At 36.2% G+C, this 19,238-nt stretch overlaps 1 protein-coding gene across 1 annotated transcript in view; it reads left to right on the plus strand.

Annotated features, from left to right (window-relative positions):
• The window catches only part of Gucy1a2 (guanylate cyclase 1 soluble subunit alpha 2), a 278,955-nt gene that overhangs the window by 37,504 nt on the left and 222,213 nt on the right, over positions 1 to 19,238 (plus strand). Inside the window, exon 3 of the mRNA XM_074066806.1 lies at positions 2,214 to 2,335. Within this exon, the coding sequence (XP_073922907.1) occupies positions 2,214 to 2,335 (122 nt within the window). The remainder of the gene's footprint in view (positions 1 to 2,213; positions 2,336 to 19,238) is intronic.

The raw sequence follows: 19,238 nt of genomic DNA on the forward strand, positions 1-19,238 counted from the left end.
AAATTGAGCCAAAATAATCTCAAAAGAGTGTTGGAAATAGAATTAAGAGTGGGTGAACCTTGATAAAATCTGGAAACACATTTCAAATTTTTAAATTGTGCTTCAATGGCCAGATTTTGTGGCTTTAAGTGATTTTTATCTAAAAAGTGATCTACTTCCCTTTCTATATGCTTACAAAGAATAGCTGTATATTTTTGAACAAAAACAAATTATGTAAATGCTAATATTCACTGATTGTTTACTATCTTTGAAGAAACATGTAGGGTACTTTACTTTTACTGTTTTACTTAATCTTAACCACATATTCCATAGACTCACTGTATTAAGCTCATTTTACAGGTAAAAAAATTAAGGTGAGAGAAAAATATTTTGTCCAAGGTCATGCTAATAAAAATTATGAAACTTCATTTGAAAATCATGCCTGCTTTATGTGTGTTTAACATATGTGCTCCCTTTCCACCTCTCTTGAGTGATCCCTGCATGTCAGAAACTGTACTCACATTTGAAGTTTCATCTTAGTGGAAGTACACAGACATTCTTTCCAGTCACTTCAAACAAGCAAGGATAAGTCCACTTTGATACTTGCATGGACAGATTGTTTTGTTTTCTAAGTACTTTTAAGCATGTTTTTTCTTTGCTGTACTGGGGTTTGAACTCAGAACCTTGACTAAGCAGGCACTGTACCACTTGAACCATACCCCCACCCCTAGTATTTTTAAGTACTTTAGTGTCTGCTGCAGGCCAATTTAAATCTCTGGTTTTATATATAACTCTTTTCTCCCTCTCTGAGAGGCCTGGGTCAAGTCTTGGCCTGTGGAACTTGAGATGCCAATACAGAGAGGGCATGAGGTTGGTTTTACTCCTCTTCTCCAGGCCACTCCCTTCTAGATTCTTTTCTGATGTGTTGTGTCAGGCAGGAGTGAAATGGAAAACAACAGAGGCTTTTTGAATTCCCTGGCGGTGGTAGCAGGCTTCCCTGGCTGTGAGAACCTCAGAGAGAAGCACGTTCGGGCTCCTCACTGACTTCTTCAGATCTCTCAGCTCCCATCCCCGAGGCCAGAACAGTCTTCAGGCTCCTGGCCAGAGGCCCTGGTCTGGGAAAGCAGCAGAATGACTGGACAGCTCAAGTTTTCCTCTCTACAGCAACATCTCCCTAACTCACAGGAAACTTATGTGATTGCCTTACCAATAGTGGGCCTATAGATTGCTCCCAGTTTTGCTTTATTTTTAACTTGCTAATAACTCTTTCCAGAATCTTCTTCCTGTACTTAGGATGATCAGGAAATCCACTACCTCAGCAGATGCTCTCTGGGAGGAATAAGATAAAAATCTCTCAAGTTCTACCAGTCATGGACCTCTCTTCCCAACTCAAATTCTGCAGGGAATACTTTCTTTCTCTCTTTACCTCAAGGAAGGGTAAAAAGCACATCACACTCTTCCTAGGCCAATAACTCATTTCTTTCGAGGAATTTCCCTTCTGGTAGTGGAGTGATAGTGACAATAACCCCTCAAATTCTGAAGGAGAGTTCTGATCTTCTTGATAGCCTTTTGCAATATGAGGCATTTGGCCCCCATTGTCCTCAGCTTAGATCTCATTTAGAGGCAAGTAGGAAAGTCCAGCTAACTCCTCATACACCAGCATTGTGTCACTTAATTCTCACAGACACTCTGGAGGTACCACCTGTTATATGAGAAGGAAAGTTATACTGACAGAGGTTATGTTACTTGCCCAAAGTCTCACAGATGGAAAAGGGGTAGAACCATGACTCAAATTCTGCCAGGCTTCAAGTAATTTATTTATTTGTTGTCCATACACCACTGCAATAGACATTACAGTGTGTTTACTGTTAACACAGTTGAGTGCCAGTGTACCATATTAATGCTCTTATTAATTCTTTTTCTAGGCAACTTCCTTATGGTAACAGAAGCAATGAAGTGCTCAGATGGGGATCCATCAGCTATTCAAAGCTGATACATGTCTTGGATCTCCTCGTCTTTTTTTTTTTTTTTTTTCCACAAATAGCTTTCTTGTTAATGGTTGCATCCCACTCTAGGTCCACACTATTCCTGATGCGAGTGACGGGTTATAGTAGAATTATGTCTAAAGGCTATTTTAAAATGACAGCATAGACTCCCATAGACTGTGTATGCCTGTGTGCATTTGTAGATGCTTTCAGAAACTTCTCCATATGCTAATTTTATTTTCTTTTTAGTTACAGGGATGCAGAAAAGAACGTCCACAATATCTCTAACAGATGCTCCTATGCAGACCATTCCAACAAAGAGGAAATTGAAGATGTCTCAGGAATTCTTCAGTGTACTGCTAACATACTCGGTATTTTAACTATTTGTTTATATGGTGGACAGAGAAAGAAAGGGGGGAAGAGGGAAAAGTAAAGACCTAAATGTTTCATTTTTCTGTTCACGAGGGTTTTGGAGAGTATGGCAAATTGAGACTAAGACCTGTTTTCAAATTATTTAGTTTTAACACTGTTGAAGATGTTTGAGTGGAAAGTAAGTATATACCACTTACTTGCAGATTGAAAAACATAATGACAAAAATACCTATATGACAGGGAAACTTTTCCAAATATTCCTATGTTAGTGATACTACCTTCCTGCAATCCATATTTCTCTAGCTCTAACTCTCAGGTGAAATGTAAGATCTTCCTTTCCTCTAAAAGTCATACTCTGTTATTTCTGGTAGGCCCTGGTTGGGGCTCACATGTACTCACGATGGAACTGTGCAGCCCAGAGTTCCCTTCTGTGATGGTGTCAGTGGTGATCATCTATTGCACTGCCCTGCTTGGGTCTGGGGGAGTGTGCATCTTGAAGAGATCAGTATTTATCTTTTGGACTTTGGAAGGTTCTGACATTGCTGAAAGTACAGTTATAAACTAGATTGGGTTATGCAGCCATAATGAAGTGAAACTGAGCTAAAGTAGATGCCATTCAGGAATACCTTTTGCTGTAATACCTTATAGGGATTTTTTAGTAAAAAGTATCTCTTTCAGTGCTTTTTGGAAACCTCTTTGTTTTTTCTTCTGACTTAGTATTCCATGGGGTGCAGGTAGAGGTGGTGGGAACAACAAATCTTGGTGACTGGTTCCACCCAATAAGCACAATCACATGTCCTTCAGAATCAGGTGATGGAGATGAGAGCAAAGTTGTTTGCCTGGTTTTCTTTTCCTTTGGAAAGTACTTTTCCTGGAGATACCTGAGTTCCTCCTACAAACAGAATCTGGGTGACCTCAAAGCACCAATCATCAGATTTTTCTAAATCTTCTGATTCTTAGAAGGAGACCTCTTTTACACTCACGCTGGAACTCCAGTTACCAACCAACTACCTTTTCATGCTATGTAACTTTTGCCAATGTGAAATATTGTGACCAGGAAATGAACCTTGTGTGAGGAGGAGCTTATAGATAGGTATAAGTGGTTTGTTTGTAGTAGGATTCAAGACAGTGGTAGAGAAAGGAATGCCAAAGATTTCATTTATCTTAATCTTAATACAGCTGCAGGGATTTCACACTACCTAGGTAAACCTTATTGGACAAGATGAGGGATGAGAATGAAGGGGGGTGGGGTTGGATATTACTTAGCCAAGGGCTATTTAAAGTTTTCTGATGTTGCATTTTCAAGTACTCTCCCACGAATAATGCATATTTGTCTTGACACATGATGGTTTTCAAAGGGTAGGCTAAGATGATGACTCACTAAGAGGGATCTGTCAGCATCTCTGTGGAGGGATGTTTAATATTTTGAAAAGTTGCTTCTCCTCCAATTTCTAAATGTGTCTGTGACCTTCACATCTCCTTCCCTTATACACACCACATTGAGTATCATTGAGTTAGAGGGAGTAGGAGGTGTTAAAAGACGTATATACACGGAGTGCTAAAGTTCTGACTTGTAACTGAGCATGTAGAATTCTCCAAGAGAAAACCCCAGTCAGGCAATTTAGCATGGGAACCACCAGGGGACACTGTTGGCCCAGTACAGCTTAGTTGCCCTTTAAGACCTACCATGAGGTGTAGAGTAAGTAGTGGGAAAGAGCTGAAGGCAGTGATGTTAGAGAAACCTGATGATATTAAGGAAAGAGAGATCTTAAGTGCTTATAATTTAGAAGGTGATGGTACAATAGGGTTTATGTTTCCATAAATATTAGTTTTTTTCTAGAAAAGCAATATTAGATCTGACTTTTTTTCTTCTCTAAATAATGATGAATTGTTTTAAGAATTGAAGCACAGTCTTGTAAAATTTAAATCTGTGGAAAATAAACTTAAATGTCTGACATTTGTTACCCACCTACTGGCGTGGAGCTAACAGATGACTCTTTGCCTAAGAGGTGGCTGTTAACTTTTGAATAACATCCTTTCATAACTTGAAATATAGATGCTTTGAGGACAAAGCAGCTCTACTGGTCATAGTCAATGAAAGCTTGGTTTTTAAGAAGTCATTGAACTATGATTAATCTTGGCTTGCTAAGATTTCATCTCTTTAAAAAATTACATTTATCTATTTATTTACTTACTTATCTTCTTGGTGGTACTGGGGTTTAAACTCAAGGCTTTGTGCTTTCTAGTCTGGCACTGTACCACTTGAGTCATCTCCCCAGCCCTTTTTTGCTTTAGTTATTTTTCAGATAGGGTCTTATGTTTTTTGTTTTGTTTTGTTTTTTGCCTGGGACTGACCTTGAACTGAAATCTTCTTATCTATCTCTTCTGCGTAGCCAGGATTACAGGTGTGTACAACCATGCTTGGCCAAAATATAAATTCTTTTGCATAATCATTTATGAGAATGAAAGAATTCACTAACTCACTTACCAGCAAACCACCATACAAGAAAAGAAGAATTTTGGGGGAAGTTGGGGAGTTGCATGGCAAAATAGAGTTTCAACCATCTTAAGAGAAATTTTGATGTCTGGGAACATTCTGTATGGATGCAAGAACACAGTGGTCCAAGATTATGATTTACATTTATCATCTTTGGGGAGTGTGTTTAGAAAATTGATGGATAAAACTACTGATGTATTTCTTCTACTTCTTAACCTGTTACAGGGAAATAGTAGAGACTGGAAATTGTGTTTGTTTATGAACTCGTTTGTAGGCTGTTTATATTTGCATACCATTAAAAAAAGACTTGAAGTCATAAGTCAGAAAATATGATTGAGCAGCAAATTTTTGTCCTTTCAAAATGATCATCTCTATCTGCTCAGCATAATCTCCTATTGAGAGTTTGACCACTTACTAGGGCTTCACATTGAAAACTGAGGTTACTGGGAGATGTGTAATGAAAAGAGGGACCTGAAGAGACGGTGAGCGTGATGTGGAGAAGACCAGTAATGCCTCCATCATGTGTTCTCTGCAGGATGCCCTGGACACACTTGCTCACTACAGGGAGTGGTAATGGAAAGAATTGTTTCCTGATATCATTTTTTCCATTTATTTCTCTTTTGTTAGCTTAGAAACCAGTGATACCTCTTTCCTGTTCCATGATTCACGAATAAGGAATATTAAGTGCAGTCTGCTCTTTGCCTTCTAGTTGCCTACTTTTGGTGCCTCTGTAATCACTGTGTAATACAGCTCAGTACTCTAGAGAGGCCCTGAAAGTGTTGGGAGAAGATTATGCAAAGAAAGACAGTTGTGCACAATGCTCTCGCGGCTGGAGGCTTTTAGTGTTAAATTTACTGCATTATTTGGTTCATAAAGTCATTTGCATACTGGAGTCATCTAATTTTAGTTGTCTGAAAAATATAAGCCTTTTTTAGCCATAATATGCAAAGTCTATTTTTAGTTTTCATTAAATAGTAAAAATGTGTTGTGCTCCTGTGAAACATGACATTTAGTATTTTACTGGAAATTGTAATGGTTGAATGGTATGATGAAGTATGTATTAACGGGATCTATGCCATGTTTGTGGCTCAAACATTGTCACCCAGCCCTGTGGCTTGGAGTTACAAGTGTTGTAACTCCAAGGTTAGGACAGAGAGTGAATGAGACAGAATTAAGGGAATGAGACAGAATTAAGGGAAAGAGATGACAAGTTGCATCATTTTCTTTGCCACAATGAGTTAAATATAAATGTAGTTTATGACTGTTTCAGTTTTGACAGGTTTTAATGCTATTAAGGAAGTTGTAATGCTGCAAGGGTCCTGGGTGGCGGAGATGGTGTCTGAAAAAGACATTGCCCAGTAGGTCACAGGTCAAATAGGCATGACAGCTTTAGGTCAACACATTTACTGGTGAATTGTAGCAGACTAAGGTTTTCTATTTTAGTACCTATTTGCTAAGTATTGCACAAAACATCATTTTATTCTGCCCTCGCTAAGTGTTTTTTCCCTCAAAATAGTCAAGAAGAGCAAGAGTTGTGAAAGGACATTCATTAACATTTTCTCTGTTTTAAAGGTCTCTTGTCAGAGTGGTGTTTTATCTTCTTCAAAAAGTTAACACATTTAAAGTCAGAATGAGAGTAAAATTATCATGGGATTATTTGTTTTGAAAGTGCTGGTGGGGCTGATGGAGGAGGTGATCTCTGGGGCTTATTCCTGACAGTGTTTTCTTGGTATTGGAGATTCTGAAAGACTGTGAAATCAGAGCCCTTTATAAAGTGCCACAAATTCCAGATCTTTAGGAACTATGGAGCTTCTGATATTGTTTATATTTTATAAGGAACAATTTATTGTTTTCATGTCAACTTTATGTACTTTTGAATTTCATTTTGATTTGGAATGTGCATTTAGGAGCCTTTTAATTTGTTATAAAGCTGCAAAGAATTTGTCTTACATTAAAGCTGCTACCTGGGAGTTTTCTTAGAATAACTCTAGGTTAAGTAATAGTTTAGTAGATTAGAATATGTTTAACATATTTTTACTCTTGGACAATTTACCACTTAGCCATTTTTATTGGTAAATTAAGATTGATAGCAATAAGAAAATTCTGTTAATATAATTTTCATTATGGTAACTTGGTAACTGATCAGTTTTCTTCTTCTATAAAAGTCAGCACTTTTGTATTTTAATAAAATGAATCAGAATTAAGGTGGTTAGAGGGGAAATAAGTTATGATATTATTGTAATGTAATGATTTGGAACAAAAACTGGGGCCAGATTACTTGGGTTGGAGACACAGCTCAGTGACTTACTGGTTTTATGAACTTCAGTGACTCCCTTCATATTTCCATGCCTTGTATTTCTCATTGTAAAATGGGGAAATATAATTAACATATTTCCTCTTTTGGAGTTGCTAGGAGTATTAGGTAATTTATATAAAGTATTTAGAATAACAAATGCTATGTAAATGATTTTTCTTATAATTCAATATTAATAATAGTCAACAATAATGACCTGGGGTGGTCAGTATTGCTCACTTTTTTTTTTTATTAGTTGAAGGTACTGATATTTTACAAGGTTAACTTGTTAACATTCCTTGTCAGATACAGAGGTAGGTTTTGTGTTCAGTTCCATCTGATGGTTGGCATTGCATTTGTCCCACTGCTGCAGGCTGCCTCTCACAGTCTCGTAGCATTACTTCTCTAGTGCTAACTGCACACAGTCTTTCTAGTCTCTGAGTTATCAAAATCGTCACGGTGTTTCTAGTCCTCTGAGTTATCAGAATTGTCACGGTGTTGCATTTCACTTAGTTCATCGCCCTTTCAAAATGTACTTGGGAGACTTGCTCGTATTGACAAGAGTATCAGAATTGTTTAAGACTGTTTGCCTTCAGTATTGAGATCTTTCCATTTCATTGTAATTTGGACCATTTCCAGTTCAGAAGTAGTATGATTTTTCTTTAGATTTCAGGTGTTTAGAGTGTGAATTAATAGCTCGGTGTTTGTCATCATGACACAAATATGATTTCACAGCTATGCTAGAGTAAACTCTGTACCAGTCCTTTTGACCTGAAGATTTTGAACTGACCTGATGATGAAGGTGGCTTAATGTGTTAGACATTATGGGTTGGGACAAAGGCTGTAAGAAGACCATATTTCTGATGACATTGATTTTTTTAATGGAAAAGTTTAAGAATATTGTTACAATGTTTCATTTAGCAATTCCCAATAGAGACCTTAGCTTATGGTTCTATGTAACTAGAAGAGACCTTGTGTTTCTTGCTCTCTGTTTACATGCTTTCCCTGAAATGCTTAGATATGGTAGGTAGGTCTGAAAAGGAATGAGACCACCAAGTGTGGACACTACCTCCAATAAATATAAAATGCTTAAAACTAACTCTTAAAATATACAGACTGTTTTAGAAGATATAAGTATACTGTATAGAATTGTGAAATGGTTTCCTTCCTCCCATAGATATTCTTTCTCTTCTAGGAGCATCTTATTCTGAATCTTCTTGTCATATTTGTGCTGCTAAATCTTCATATTTTGCTCCTCTTCCTTACTGGAAAACCATGGTAGACACTTTCTTTTCTTTGTAAATTTTGTCTTAGGTTACCCCCATTGTGTTGCTTGCCTATCACCGGGGATTTTCTACCTGAACCTTCTTTGTGGGTGGGGAGGAAAACCTCATTTAAAATTCTTCAAGTTGCCCATTGTTCTAAATTCTTCGGAAGATAGGCTTTTACTTTTCTTTTTTCTTCAGGTTATTTTTAAATGAACTTTTATTTTCATGTAAGTTTGGATTCATAGTAAAGTGAAGACAGAAAGTTCTTATACATCTCACCCCCACTTCTCCTCTTATTGACATCTTATACCAATTGGTATACTGGTACTCTGGACCCAATTAATGAATCAACGTGGATACACTATTATTAACTTATTTCCACCCCTTACTCAGGTAAGTTTTTACCTGTCCTTTTTCTGTTTTTAACTGTCCAGGATGCCATTTAGGTACCATATTGCATTTGTAATGTGGGCATGTCTTCTTAGGCTCCTCTTGTTAGAAGCTCATATTTTCTTTGTTTTGATGACCCTGACAGCTGAGAGGAACAGTGGCCAGCTCTTTCAGTTATTTCCTGAGTGCTTTGTTTGCTGTATGTCTATCCTGTGTGTGTGTGGTGGCTACTTCTTTACTGTGTAGCACTGTAAGTCTCTCTAGACTCAATCTTATGTTTTTCCTGCCCCACTCCTAGAATCAGTCATTTCTCCAAGGAGTCTTGGTTCCTTTCATTGGAAATTGGAATTAGAAACCATGGTCTGGCACTGGGTATATTTGTTGCTGTGGGGGTGTACTGTTTCTAAGCTTCTCAGCTGACAGAGCAGCAAAATATATGTGTGTATACTAACTCATGCGTATAAGCCTATCTGTGAATATTTCCATATGTAGCCACCTGTATCTGTATTATGTTAAATACAGGTTCACATTATGTCTCCAACTATACTCCACTACCATAAAGATCATTCTAACACCTCCCCTTGGCTTGTCTATAACCTCTGTTCTGACAGTGGGAAATCTGGCTCTCTTTACCATCCATTTACTCAATTGCTCAATTCCAGGGCACACAAATAGTTTCAGGATTGCGAACAAAAACTCCCATGGGAAACAATTGCATCAAACTAGAATATAATGCCCATTGGGCTGTTTTGGAGTATAGGGTTATGGATGGAATTTTACAGACAACCTTTATTTCCAAAGTTACTTATGTCAGCACCTTTCTACCCCACTACCTCTATTGAGATTTTCTTATACATTTGTAATACACCTGGATTCTTTTATTATGGTATTCATTCCATTCTGGGATACCTTAACTTCTTCCTCTCCCTCAAAACTCTCATGTCTATTAAAAGTTGTACATAGTAGTAACTCCAGTAAACTTAAGTTTAACTTAAGTTAAGTTAAAACCTGTTAAGTTTCAGTTGTACATAGTAGTAACTTAAGTAAACTTAAGTTTAACTTAAGTTAAGTTAAAACCTGTTAAGTTTCAGGTGTATTGATATACATTATTACATCTATCTACTATTACAGCATCTTATGGAATACTTTCACTTCTCTAAAATAAATCTCCTGTGTTTCACCTTTTCAGTGCCACATCCTATCCAAATCCTTGGGAAATACCAATCTGTTTACCAGCTTGTAGTTTTGTCTTTTCAAGAATGTCAAATAAAGGGAATCAAATGATATATAACTTTTTGGAGGCCTCTTTTGCTGGTAGTGTGCATTTAAGATTAATCCATGTCTTTGTGTAGCCTGATAACTCATTGTTCCCTTGCCCCCAACTGTATTCCATTCATGATGTCCCACAGTTTGCTTATGTATTCATCAATTGAAAGACACCTTGGTTGCTTCAATTTTTGTTGATTCTGAATGAACTTGCTATAAACATTCACTTGCAGGCATTTATGTAGACTCAGTTTTTTAATCAGTTAGGTAAATCCTTGAGCGTGTGATTGCTGGACTATGTTTAGCTTAGGAAGTTTCTAGTTTCTTTTATATTGCTTTGAGACAGGGTCTCACTAAGTAGCCCAGGCTTGCCTAGAACTCACTGTGTAACCCCAGGCTGACCTCAAACTCACAATCCTCCTACCCGAGCCTTCTGAGTGCTGGGATTTCAGGCATATGCCACCACACACCTGGCTCCAAAGTGTCTTGCAGAATGACTGCCTTATTGGCCTTCACAATAGCAGTGAATGACATTTCCTTTTGCTTTTCATTCTTTTAGGAGATTGCATTGTGTTTTTTAAATTTTAGCCACTGTAGTATATGTTCTTTTTCCCTTTGAAGTATTAATAAACAAAGACAGTATCTGCTATTGCCTTATAATTTCAACATATACAATCATAATAAATTTTTGTCATTCTGAGTGGCTTCCAAAAATTTTATGATTAAACTTAGAAACTCCTTAAAAAATTCATGTTATAGCAGAATTGTGCATGGTTCTAATGGGGAAAGTCTTTCTTTTTGGTTTATTGAAAAACAAGACTTGTAATGAAGTTAGCCAGTATTATGCAGTGAGAAATGAAAAATCTTAGGAATTTGGCTGCAACTTTAAAGTGATATGGCCTGTTGAAGATGTTGAAAATATAAGATGTCCACAGGCAGCCTGTGTTAATATTTTTTGTTCATTGAACACTCAAATTGCTTAAATTAGAATTACTTTCAACACTGTCAGTGGCTAACAAGTCAAATCCACTGAACTAAAACTTTTATTACTCAATTTAGTTTTTTTTTAGAGACAAAATAACCCAGACTGGCCTTGAACTCAGGATCCTCTTGCTTCAGCTTCCTGAGTGCTGGTGGTTCAGGTGTGAACCACCATGCCTGACACTCAGTTCATTTTTATAAGCAGGATTGTCAAACTGAAAAATCTGTTGCATGGATCTTTTCTCAGAAGACAGTATCATGCCATTTAAGACATGCAAGATTTCAAATGCGGAAAAAAAATAGAAGCAAAACACTTATCTCTGACCTAGAGCAGAAGAAATGGAAGCCCAGACAGGTCAAGCTGCTGTCATGAGGCCGCCCTGTTGTGTGGGGAAGGCGGGGTTTGGCATAGGAGATGTGATAGAATCACTGCACTACCTATTGACCAATCAACTGCTTTGTCACAAAAGAACAACCGTGATTTTTGGCTTTTCTCTGAGTTGGAGGGAAGTTTATTCTTTTCTTGCTATACAAGAAACATGATATGGGCCCATAATCTTATCATATACCAAAACTCATGGCCCATTTTTTTGCCATTCCATCAAGCAAATTTATAGTGACTTTGTATATTTGCTTTTGAAAGTACCTTTTAAAAAAGGTTTTTATTGGTTTATGATAGATATATACGGGGTTTTATTGTGATATTTCCAGGTATACATTATTGTGCCCTGGTTTGGTTCATCCCCTCCATTATTGTCCCTCTTCCCTCTCTCCCCTTCTTAAAATGACTTTGACAGGTTTCAGTGTTCCATATTCATGCATGTATAGAGAGTACCTCAACCATATTCACCCTTCTTTGCCCTCTTCAGTTATCCTTTCCCTCCTGCTGTTTCCCTTCCCTTAACATGACCTGTTTTACATTCCTGTTCTTCATTGTTTTAGTGTCTATTCATTATTCAGTGGGGTTTTGCCTTGGTATTTAACCTGTAAATCTATTGGACTTTAATCTACCTAACCCCCTCATTTAACTCTTCCTTGCCCTTTTTCCCCTACCCCGTATTGTTCAACAGTTTTCAGTGCATTTTGTTCTGTCTTGTTTCTACACAGATGTGATGTATTTCGATATACACCATACCTTTTCTTCCTTCATTAGTCTCCTCGAACTGTCCCACTTTGGAAACATGTTATATATATGATGATAATTGTATTTGTATCTATTTCCCACATAGATGGAAAACATGTGACCTTTGTCTTTCTGGACTTGACTTGGTTCACTTAACATGATATTCTCCAGTTCCATCCATTTATCTGCGAATGGCAAAATTTCCTTTTTTATGACTGAATAAAATTCTGTTGTATACATTCTATACTTTGTTAGTCCATTCATCAGTTGTAGGACATCTGGGCTATTTCTATGGCTTGTCTATTGTGAATAATGATGCAATAAATGTGGCTGTGCAAGTGTCTTTATTGTATACTGACTTATATTCCTTTGGATATACACCTAGGAGTGTAATTGCTGGATCATATGGAAGTTCTATTTTTTGCTTTTTGAGGAACCTCCTAAAAGTACTTTATTTGTCTTAATTCCTTTTGAATCTTTCCGCTCAAATGAGCACAACACCTTTCCTTCTCTCCCCACCCTTTTCATTTTTATTTGATGATTTTTATTAGTTAAATTAATCATTTTCTCCCTATAGGTAGAATTTTTTGTCTATTATGTTTTTTTCTGTTTTCAATATTTTTTGCTGCATAACTCTTTGCTGCATGACTCATTTACAAATTTTAATATTTTTGGTTGAGTCTTTTGGTAATAAAAATTTTAAGTAAGATTAGAGTTAAAGTCAAATATCTTAAGTTCTATGCTAGATGATTTACTATTCTTATTGGTGTCAAATTCAGATCATCAATTTTAAGTAGTTTTGATAGCATTTCTATTGTAATTTATTTAAATTAATTGGGTGAATAGAGTTTTATGAATCATAAAAAAGTTACCCAAATTAAGGCGTTTTGACCATGGTAAATTCCCTTTCTTATCTCACTGGTAGCTACCTCATTTTTCAAAAGTAAATGTATAAATCTCTTTTGATTTGTTTTTCATGAGCCTACCTGACTAATGATGCCCAAATATATATTTTCCGAGTGGCAAGCTGTGGGATTTTTATAGATGTAGGGGGTTCTCTTTATTTCTATTACCCATAATTGTACCTAGTTAAGTGAGAGCTACTTCAAACTCTTTGGATCCAAACATCCACTTCTTGGATCATTGTGCTTTTTCCTATATTTCTTCCAAGTCTGATCCTAACCTTAGAAGAGAAGTTTACCAGTGTGAAGAAAGAAATTACAGATTTGAAAATACTAATCAAACTTTCTCTAAGTGATACATGAATTTTATGTTAGCCTTTGTGATAACTTTGTACACTGTTATACACTACTGTTATGGTTCAGATTTGGATGGGTAGAGAGAAAGTTTGGAGATAAAGAATGCTAGAGGGATATGAAGAATTGGGCTTCATTTTCCTTACAGAAAATGAGAGTTAGGAGAATCAGCTGTGGGTTCCCACAGAAGAGCTGAATTATTAATGGCATAGGAGGACTTTGAGTGTTGGTAACAGACATGAAAAGGAACCAGTAGTGCATATGTAGGAGTTGGTTAAAGAAGAAGCAAGTTGGGTTTTTGTAAGCAAGAATGCTTAGAATTTCTGACTCTTGTATAAGAGTTAGGATTGAATGTTGTCCAGAGTCAGATGAGGAAAAAAAGAAAATCTGTCTTTGGAAAATATTGGCATTTATTTTACTGGTTATAAATTTGTGCCTTTACTTTTTCTATAGAAATATGAATTGTATTACTGATTTGAATCCTAATCCTAGAAGTGATTATCTCTACTTCAGAATCTAGTATTTCATATTCTACAATTGATTGTACATAGAGTAGTGTCATCTGAAAACATTTAAAAAAGGCTTGTAGACAATGTCCTCAGATTCTCGGATTCATTTTATCTAGGGCAGGCACCAGGAATTTGAAAATTAGCTCTACACATAATCTTGGTGTACATCCACGAGTTGACACCATGACTACAAGGTTAGTGCTGCTCTTGGACACAGATATTTAAGCAAATCTGGTTCAATTCTCAGGAAACTGGCTACCAAGTCACACTTGGTTCTAGTTGACATTCTAAAATCTGTGTTCCTTTTTTTTTTTTGTCTTATTTCTGAGAGTAGGTTGTTATGTCATACTCCATACGGTTGGTTCTTTTTACTTCTTTCTCCTCTTCTGGACTTTAGCTCTGCTTCTGAAGCCCACATTGGTAGTGGGCCCTGTACTGGTTTTTTGTCTCTCAAGATGTAGGCTTATTAAGGCCTCCATGAGATTCCCTTCTCTTTTCATCCTTTTCTTTTCTTTCTTTCCTTTGCCTTAGTGTTTCTTTGTCAAGTATTCTCTACAGTGATTATTACTTTAGCTGCCATCACCTACACCATACATGTTTTTTGACTGTCTCTTGTCTCTTCATAAAGTGGGCATACCTACTTTCTGAGTAAATCCCTCACTTTTTCACCCTGTTTCACTGTCTTTGCACAGACATGTGATAGGTTGCTGTCAAACCAATGTCAGAAACAGGTCACACAAAGTTTTAGTAAAACACTGCGTTATTGCTAGATTCTTTTATGTGAGAATTTTAGGCAACAGTTTTTCTCTATGACTATTGCTAGGGTCTTAAAGCCTATTAATTACCAGAGGACAAATTTAACCCAGAAGAAAAATAAAGTGGGAAGTAGAATTTGGTGCTGCCACAGGGAATGGAAGTCTAGATACTTGTCTGTGAGCTTTCATGAAACACAGAACCATTTTACGATCTTTCCAAGGAAAGTTTAAGAAGGATTTCAGCCAGAGAACAAACGGCAGTGACAAATGCTCCAGATTCTTGTGGGCTACTTCACTGAGCTTTTAGTACCCAGAAAAAATTTTGACTGAATATACTTGATTATAATCATTTTTAAAACTTTTCCTTTTTTCCTGATTCTGTGTAGTTCCCCGTAGTTTTTGATACTTTCCACTTCCTTATTCAAATGTAATACTGTAGACTATTTTTCATTTATCTCTTTTTATGTTTTTACAGCCTTTCTTTGTTCATTATTCTGATTGTCAATCTACTTTAATGAAGAACAATGCAAATCTGCCAACATTGGAATGACTGCTTCTCTTTATCATTTCATTTTTATATTAGTGCCACATTTAGCTTGATATTTTAGATAGAAAAGTTCTTAATCAAGAGACTCTGGATTTTGTTTCTATGTCACTTTTTTAGTTCCAGGATAAACTTGATCACTGGGGTTTTAGTTGGGTTAAAGTTTATTGTATTAACTACAGGAAAAGTTTATTAATCCGAAGAAGTCTGCCCATAATGTTGTAGAAGAAATGTTTTTTGTACTAAAGGAATAGTTTTCAAGTGCTCTGTTCCATCAATGAAAATATCTACTGTCTTTTACTGTTCTTGGTGCTTGTGATCAGCAGGGAGAACAACAGAAAATGGGGAGGCAAACAGTAAAAATAAACACAAATACCAAAGTCGTTAACTTCAGCGTGATCCATGCTGTGAGTACTATGACAGTGGAATGTATAAGAATAGAAAGGGTTTAAGCAATCAATATGTTAATGATAGTTATTTAAACATTTTAAATATCATTCACCTTAATATGGAGGAAGCTGAGAAAGCTTCTGTTTTCCTCTGATGTCTGAGTAGCAATTGCCTTGAGAAGGAGGCGGTGAGGCTATACCATTGTGTTTTGATCTGGACAAAGTCCAAAGTGGTGTTTACTGTTCCAAATATATTTTCTGAGTAGCTTCCATGTGCCAGGCCCATGCTGGCTCTAGAGAGTTGACAGTGAATAAGGCCAATGTATTCTTGTATTCCTGCACTGTTATAGTTTAATGGGAAGACCACGAGCATGAGCTGTATGATTTCTGTATTCAGTGGACAGATGGAAGGGTGCTTGGCTGTAGCTACGGGAAGAGAGCCATCCCAAGAGCAATGGAGTGCCACCCTTCGAATGCTAGGAACTTTGGTATTCCATACTTATGTAGTGACAAGGGAGGACACTGTTAGAAAAGACTGTATCCACAAGACAAATGCATCTTAAGCAGTCTCTCACTTATTCTCTGTCTTTTTTCACACACAGGTACATAGATGCGTAAGTACATATATGCACATATTCATAAATGAACATATATGTATAAATTATAGAGTACTTTACTATTTGTAAAGAGCTTCTATTAGTACTGTTGAGTTCTATAGGTATATATTATTATTCCCATCTTACAGGTGATGTAATTAAAGCCCAGAGTGATTTACTGTCAAATCACTTAGTTGACAAATGATTGAGACTGGATTTGAATATAGCTTTTCCAACTACAGAAAAGGAGCACAGTTGTGTTCCCATGTCACATTTTTGTCTGTTTCTGAAAATAAGGAGTAATTGTAATACTTTGAAAGAACCATTTCTGTTTCTTATAAAACAAAAAAATCCCTGTATTTTTCTAGTTATGGTATCCTATTGTATGGCATTGTATTACTTTAGCCAAATGTTTGAATTAAAAGTATTTCATAAGTATCTTTTGCAAGTGATGATTCTGGCTATGGAACTATTTTCCTAATTCCAAATTGGAGATAGAAAAAGTATAGAGAGCAAGGATTTTGAGGTGATAAAAATGAGGAGAATCCAGCTTACTTCTATGATAGCACTTTTCCTAATTATTTCTATGACTTTTGTTCAACTTGACTATGGTTACTTCGTGGCCAGGTGCCATATTTAACTTTTTGTAATTATATCCCTAAGAGTGGATTGCCTGGCAGGATAGGAATTCAAGGACTCTGGCTTTAAAGACAAAGAGAGGCTGAGGAAATGTTCTACAGGAAGGGAACTAAAGACAAAAAACATACAGTACAACCCTGTTGGACCCTGAACTAGGAAATATTAGCTTTAAAGGACATTATTGGGACAATAAACAAAATTTGAATATGGACTGAGGATTAAGTATTAATATTTATGAAAACATACTGGCATATTCAGGGGTAAAGGGGTGTAATGTCTTTTCCAAATGGTTTGTGTGTGTGTGTGTGTGTGTGTGTACAAGGAGAGAGGAGACGAGAAGAGCCAACCAGCTAGACAGAAGGAGGGAAGAGGAGAGGAGAGCCAGAGTGACAAAATAAGAAAGCAAAATAAGAAAGCAAATTGTTAACAAATTTGCGAAACGTGGTAAAGGAGTGTGGGAAGGTTTTTTCTTTTTCTTTTTTTTTTTAACTGTTCTTGAAACTCACTTCTAAGTTTGAAATGGTTTTAAGATAGATAAAAATTACAGAATAAAGTTAAACTTAAAATAGTTCATAAGTCCAAAGGGACTTTTTGTTTCTACTATGTTGTGCCAATTAAACAAACAAACAAACAAAAACCTCACAGAACTACATTAAACTAAAATAATAGACAAAAGTGGGTTTAAGACCTTGTAGTTTATTTTTATCCATAAGTCCATTTTTTTCAAAACCTAGTATAGTCCATAAAAGCACCAAATTTTATAAGTGGTTTCACTTATGACCTAACTTAGTGACTTTGACCTTGTAGATAAAATTGCTGTAACGGATGAACATAATTCTACTGTTTTTCTAATATTGAAGGGCTGTTGCTATCAGAGTAGCTGGTTAGTTCTTCCATGTTCTAAAATATGATTTTTTTTCCTACCTAGAAAATACTGTAATAATGTACTTTCCTTAATGTAATAAGAAAACATGATGTCAGAAAACTGAAACTGTTGACTACCTCTATTATTTAAGTTTCCTATTTTCTTGATACTATAGTGAGTGATAGCCACTCTAGGACCTATATCTTTCTTATTATAATCCTTTTACTATTATGACAATTTTAGGCTTCCCCAAAACTTTGCCTGGATTGAAAAGTATCATCAATCATAGATGCTGATTTTTTTTAATGCTTTCTTGACATTTTAAATATCAGGGTAAATTATTTTTCATAGTCTGTCATCAGTCATTGGATAACATTGGAATGTACTATAAAAGTGTTCCTATACTTAGCAGCACCTCTTTCTGCATTGCCATACAGCAGTGTGGGCAGTTAGTTACATGGAGTCTTCACTTGAAACAGGACATCATACTATGTAGATGTTTAGAGTTTAAATTGAACTAAGGATGTGTAAAGTGAACTGATGATGAAAACCCCTGTGACTATAACTCTATTTACTACCAGTTCCCAGATCTGAAATTAATGACAGGTCAGAGCATCAATACAGGTTGGATATTCATTTTCCCTCTTATTGGAATAGACAAATGATTATTTTGAAAAATGGTATTCATTTCTTCAATACCTTAGTTGTATCAAAATAACAGGGTATAAGTGAGTTATTTTCAAATTTCAAATTTACTTAATATCCTAAGCAAGCATATATGGCAGATGAATATCAAGTCCTCTAAGTTCTCCTTACTCCCTCCCTTTACCCCCCAATTCCTCAACTTTCTCACACTTTCATGCTACCTGGAACCTTATAGTTCTGATCATTTACCAACAAAATTTTAAATTAAATTATGGCTTGTCTTTTGTCAATGGGAAATAAACTCCTAAACAACAGTAGTAATCACAGATCAATATCTCCCTCTTACTTCAGTATAAATCTTAGTATTTGTGGGACAGAATAAATCTTGGTTATTTCTACATGAGGACTTGACTGCAGGTGACTTCATTCTTATCTTCCTTATGTAAACCCTTGGATAGTTCTGAGTAGTGAAATAGGGATGCTACTAATAAGATTTACTGTAGTATAGGTTTTACAGATGGCAAAGTTTATAGATAAGTTGTTTAAAAAGAAGATTGTCATGTCAGGAGACTTGCAGTTAGAACAAGGTTACCATAGTCACAAGGCTAAACAAAAATGTTCAATATCTATCTGCCTTCTAGGGCACCTAGGTTATAACCATTCTACTGTTATTGGGATAGAGAACTATGCTGACCTTTGCATTCTTCTGGAAACTAGAAAGGAAATAGCAGCAATATTTTGGCAAGGCTGGGAGGGGCTGAGAAAAGCCAGCTTGCTTTTTCACTGTTAATTGTGACTTTTTCTGCAGCACAGTAAAGAAACATTTTGGAAGAATTATGGCATGTTTTATTGTGTGTGAATTCAAAATATTGCAACTTTGTGATAT

The sequence above is a fragment of the Castor canadensis genome, chromosome 2 (assembly GCF_047511655.1).
Source record: "Castor canadensis chromosome 2, mCasCan1.hap1v2, whole genome shotgun sequence".
Lineage (NCBI taxonomy): Eukaryota > Metazoa > Chordata > Mammalia > Rodentia > Castoridae > Castor > Castor canadensis.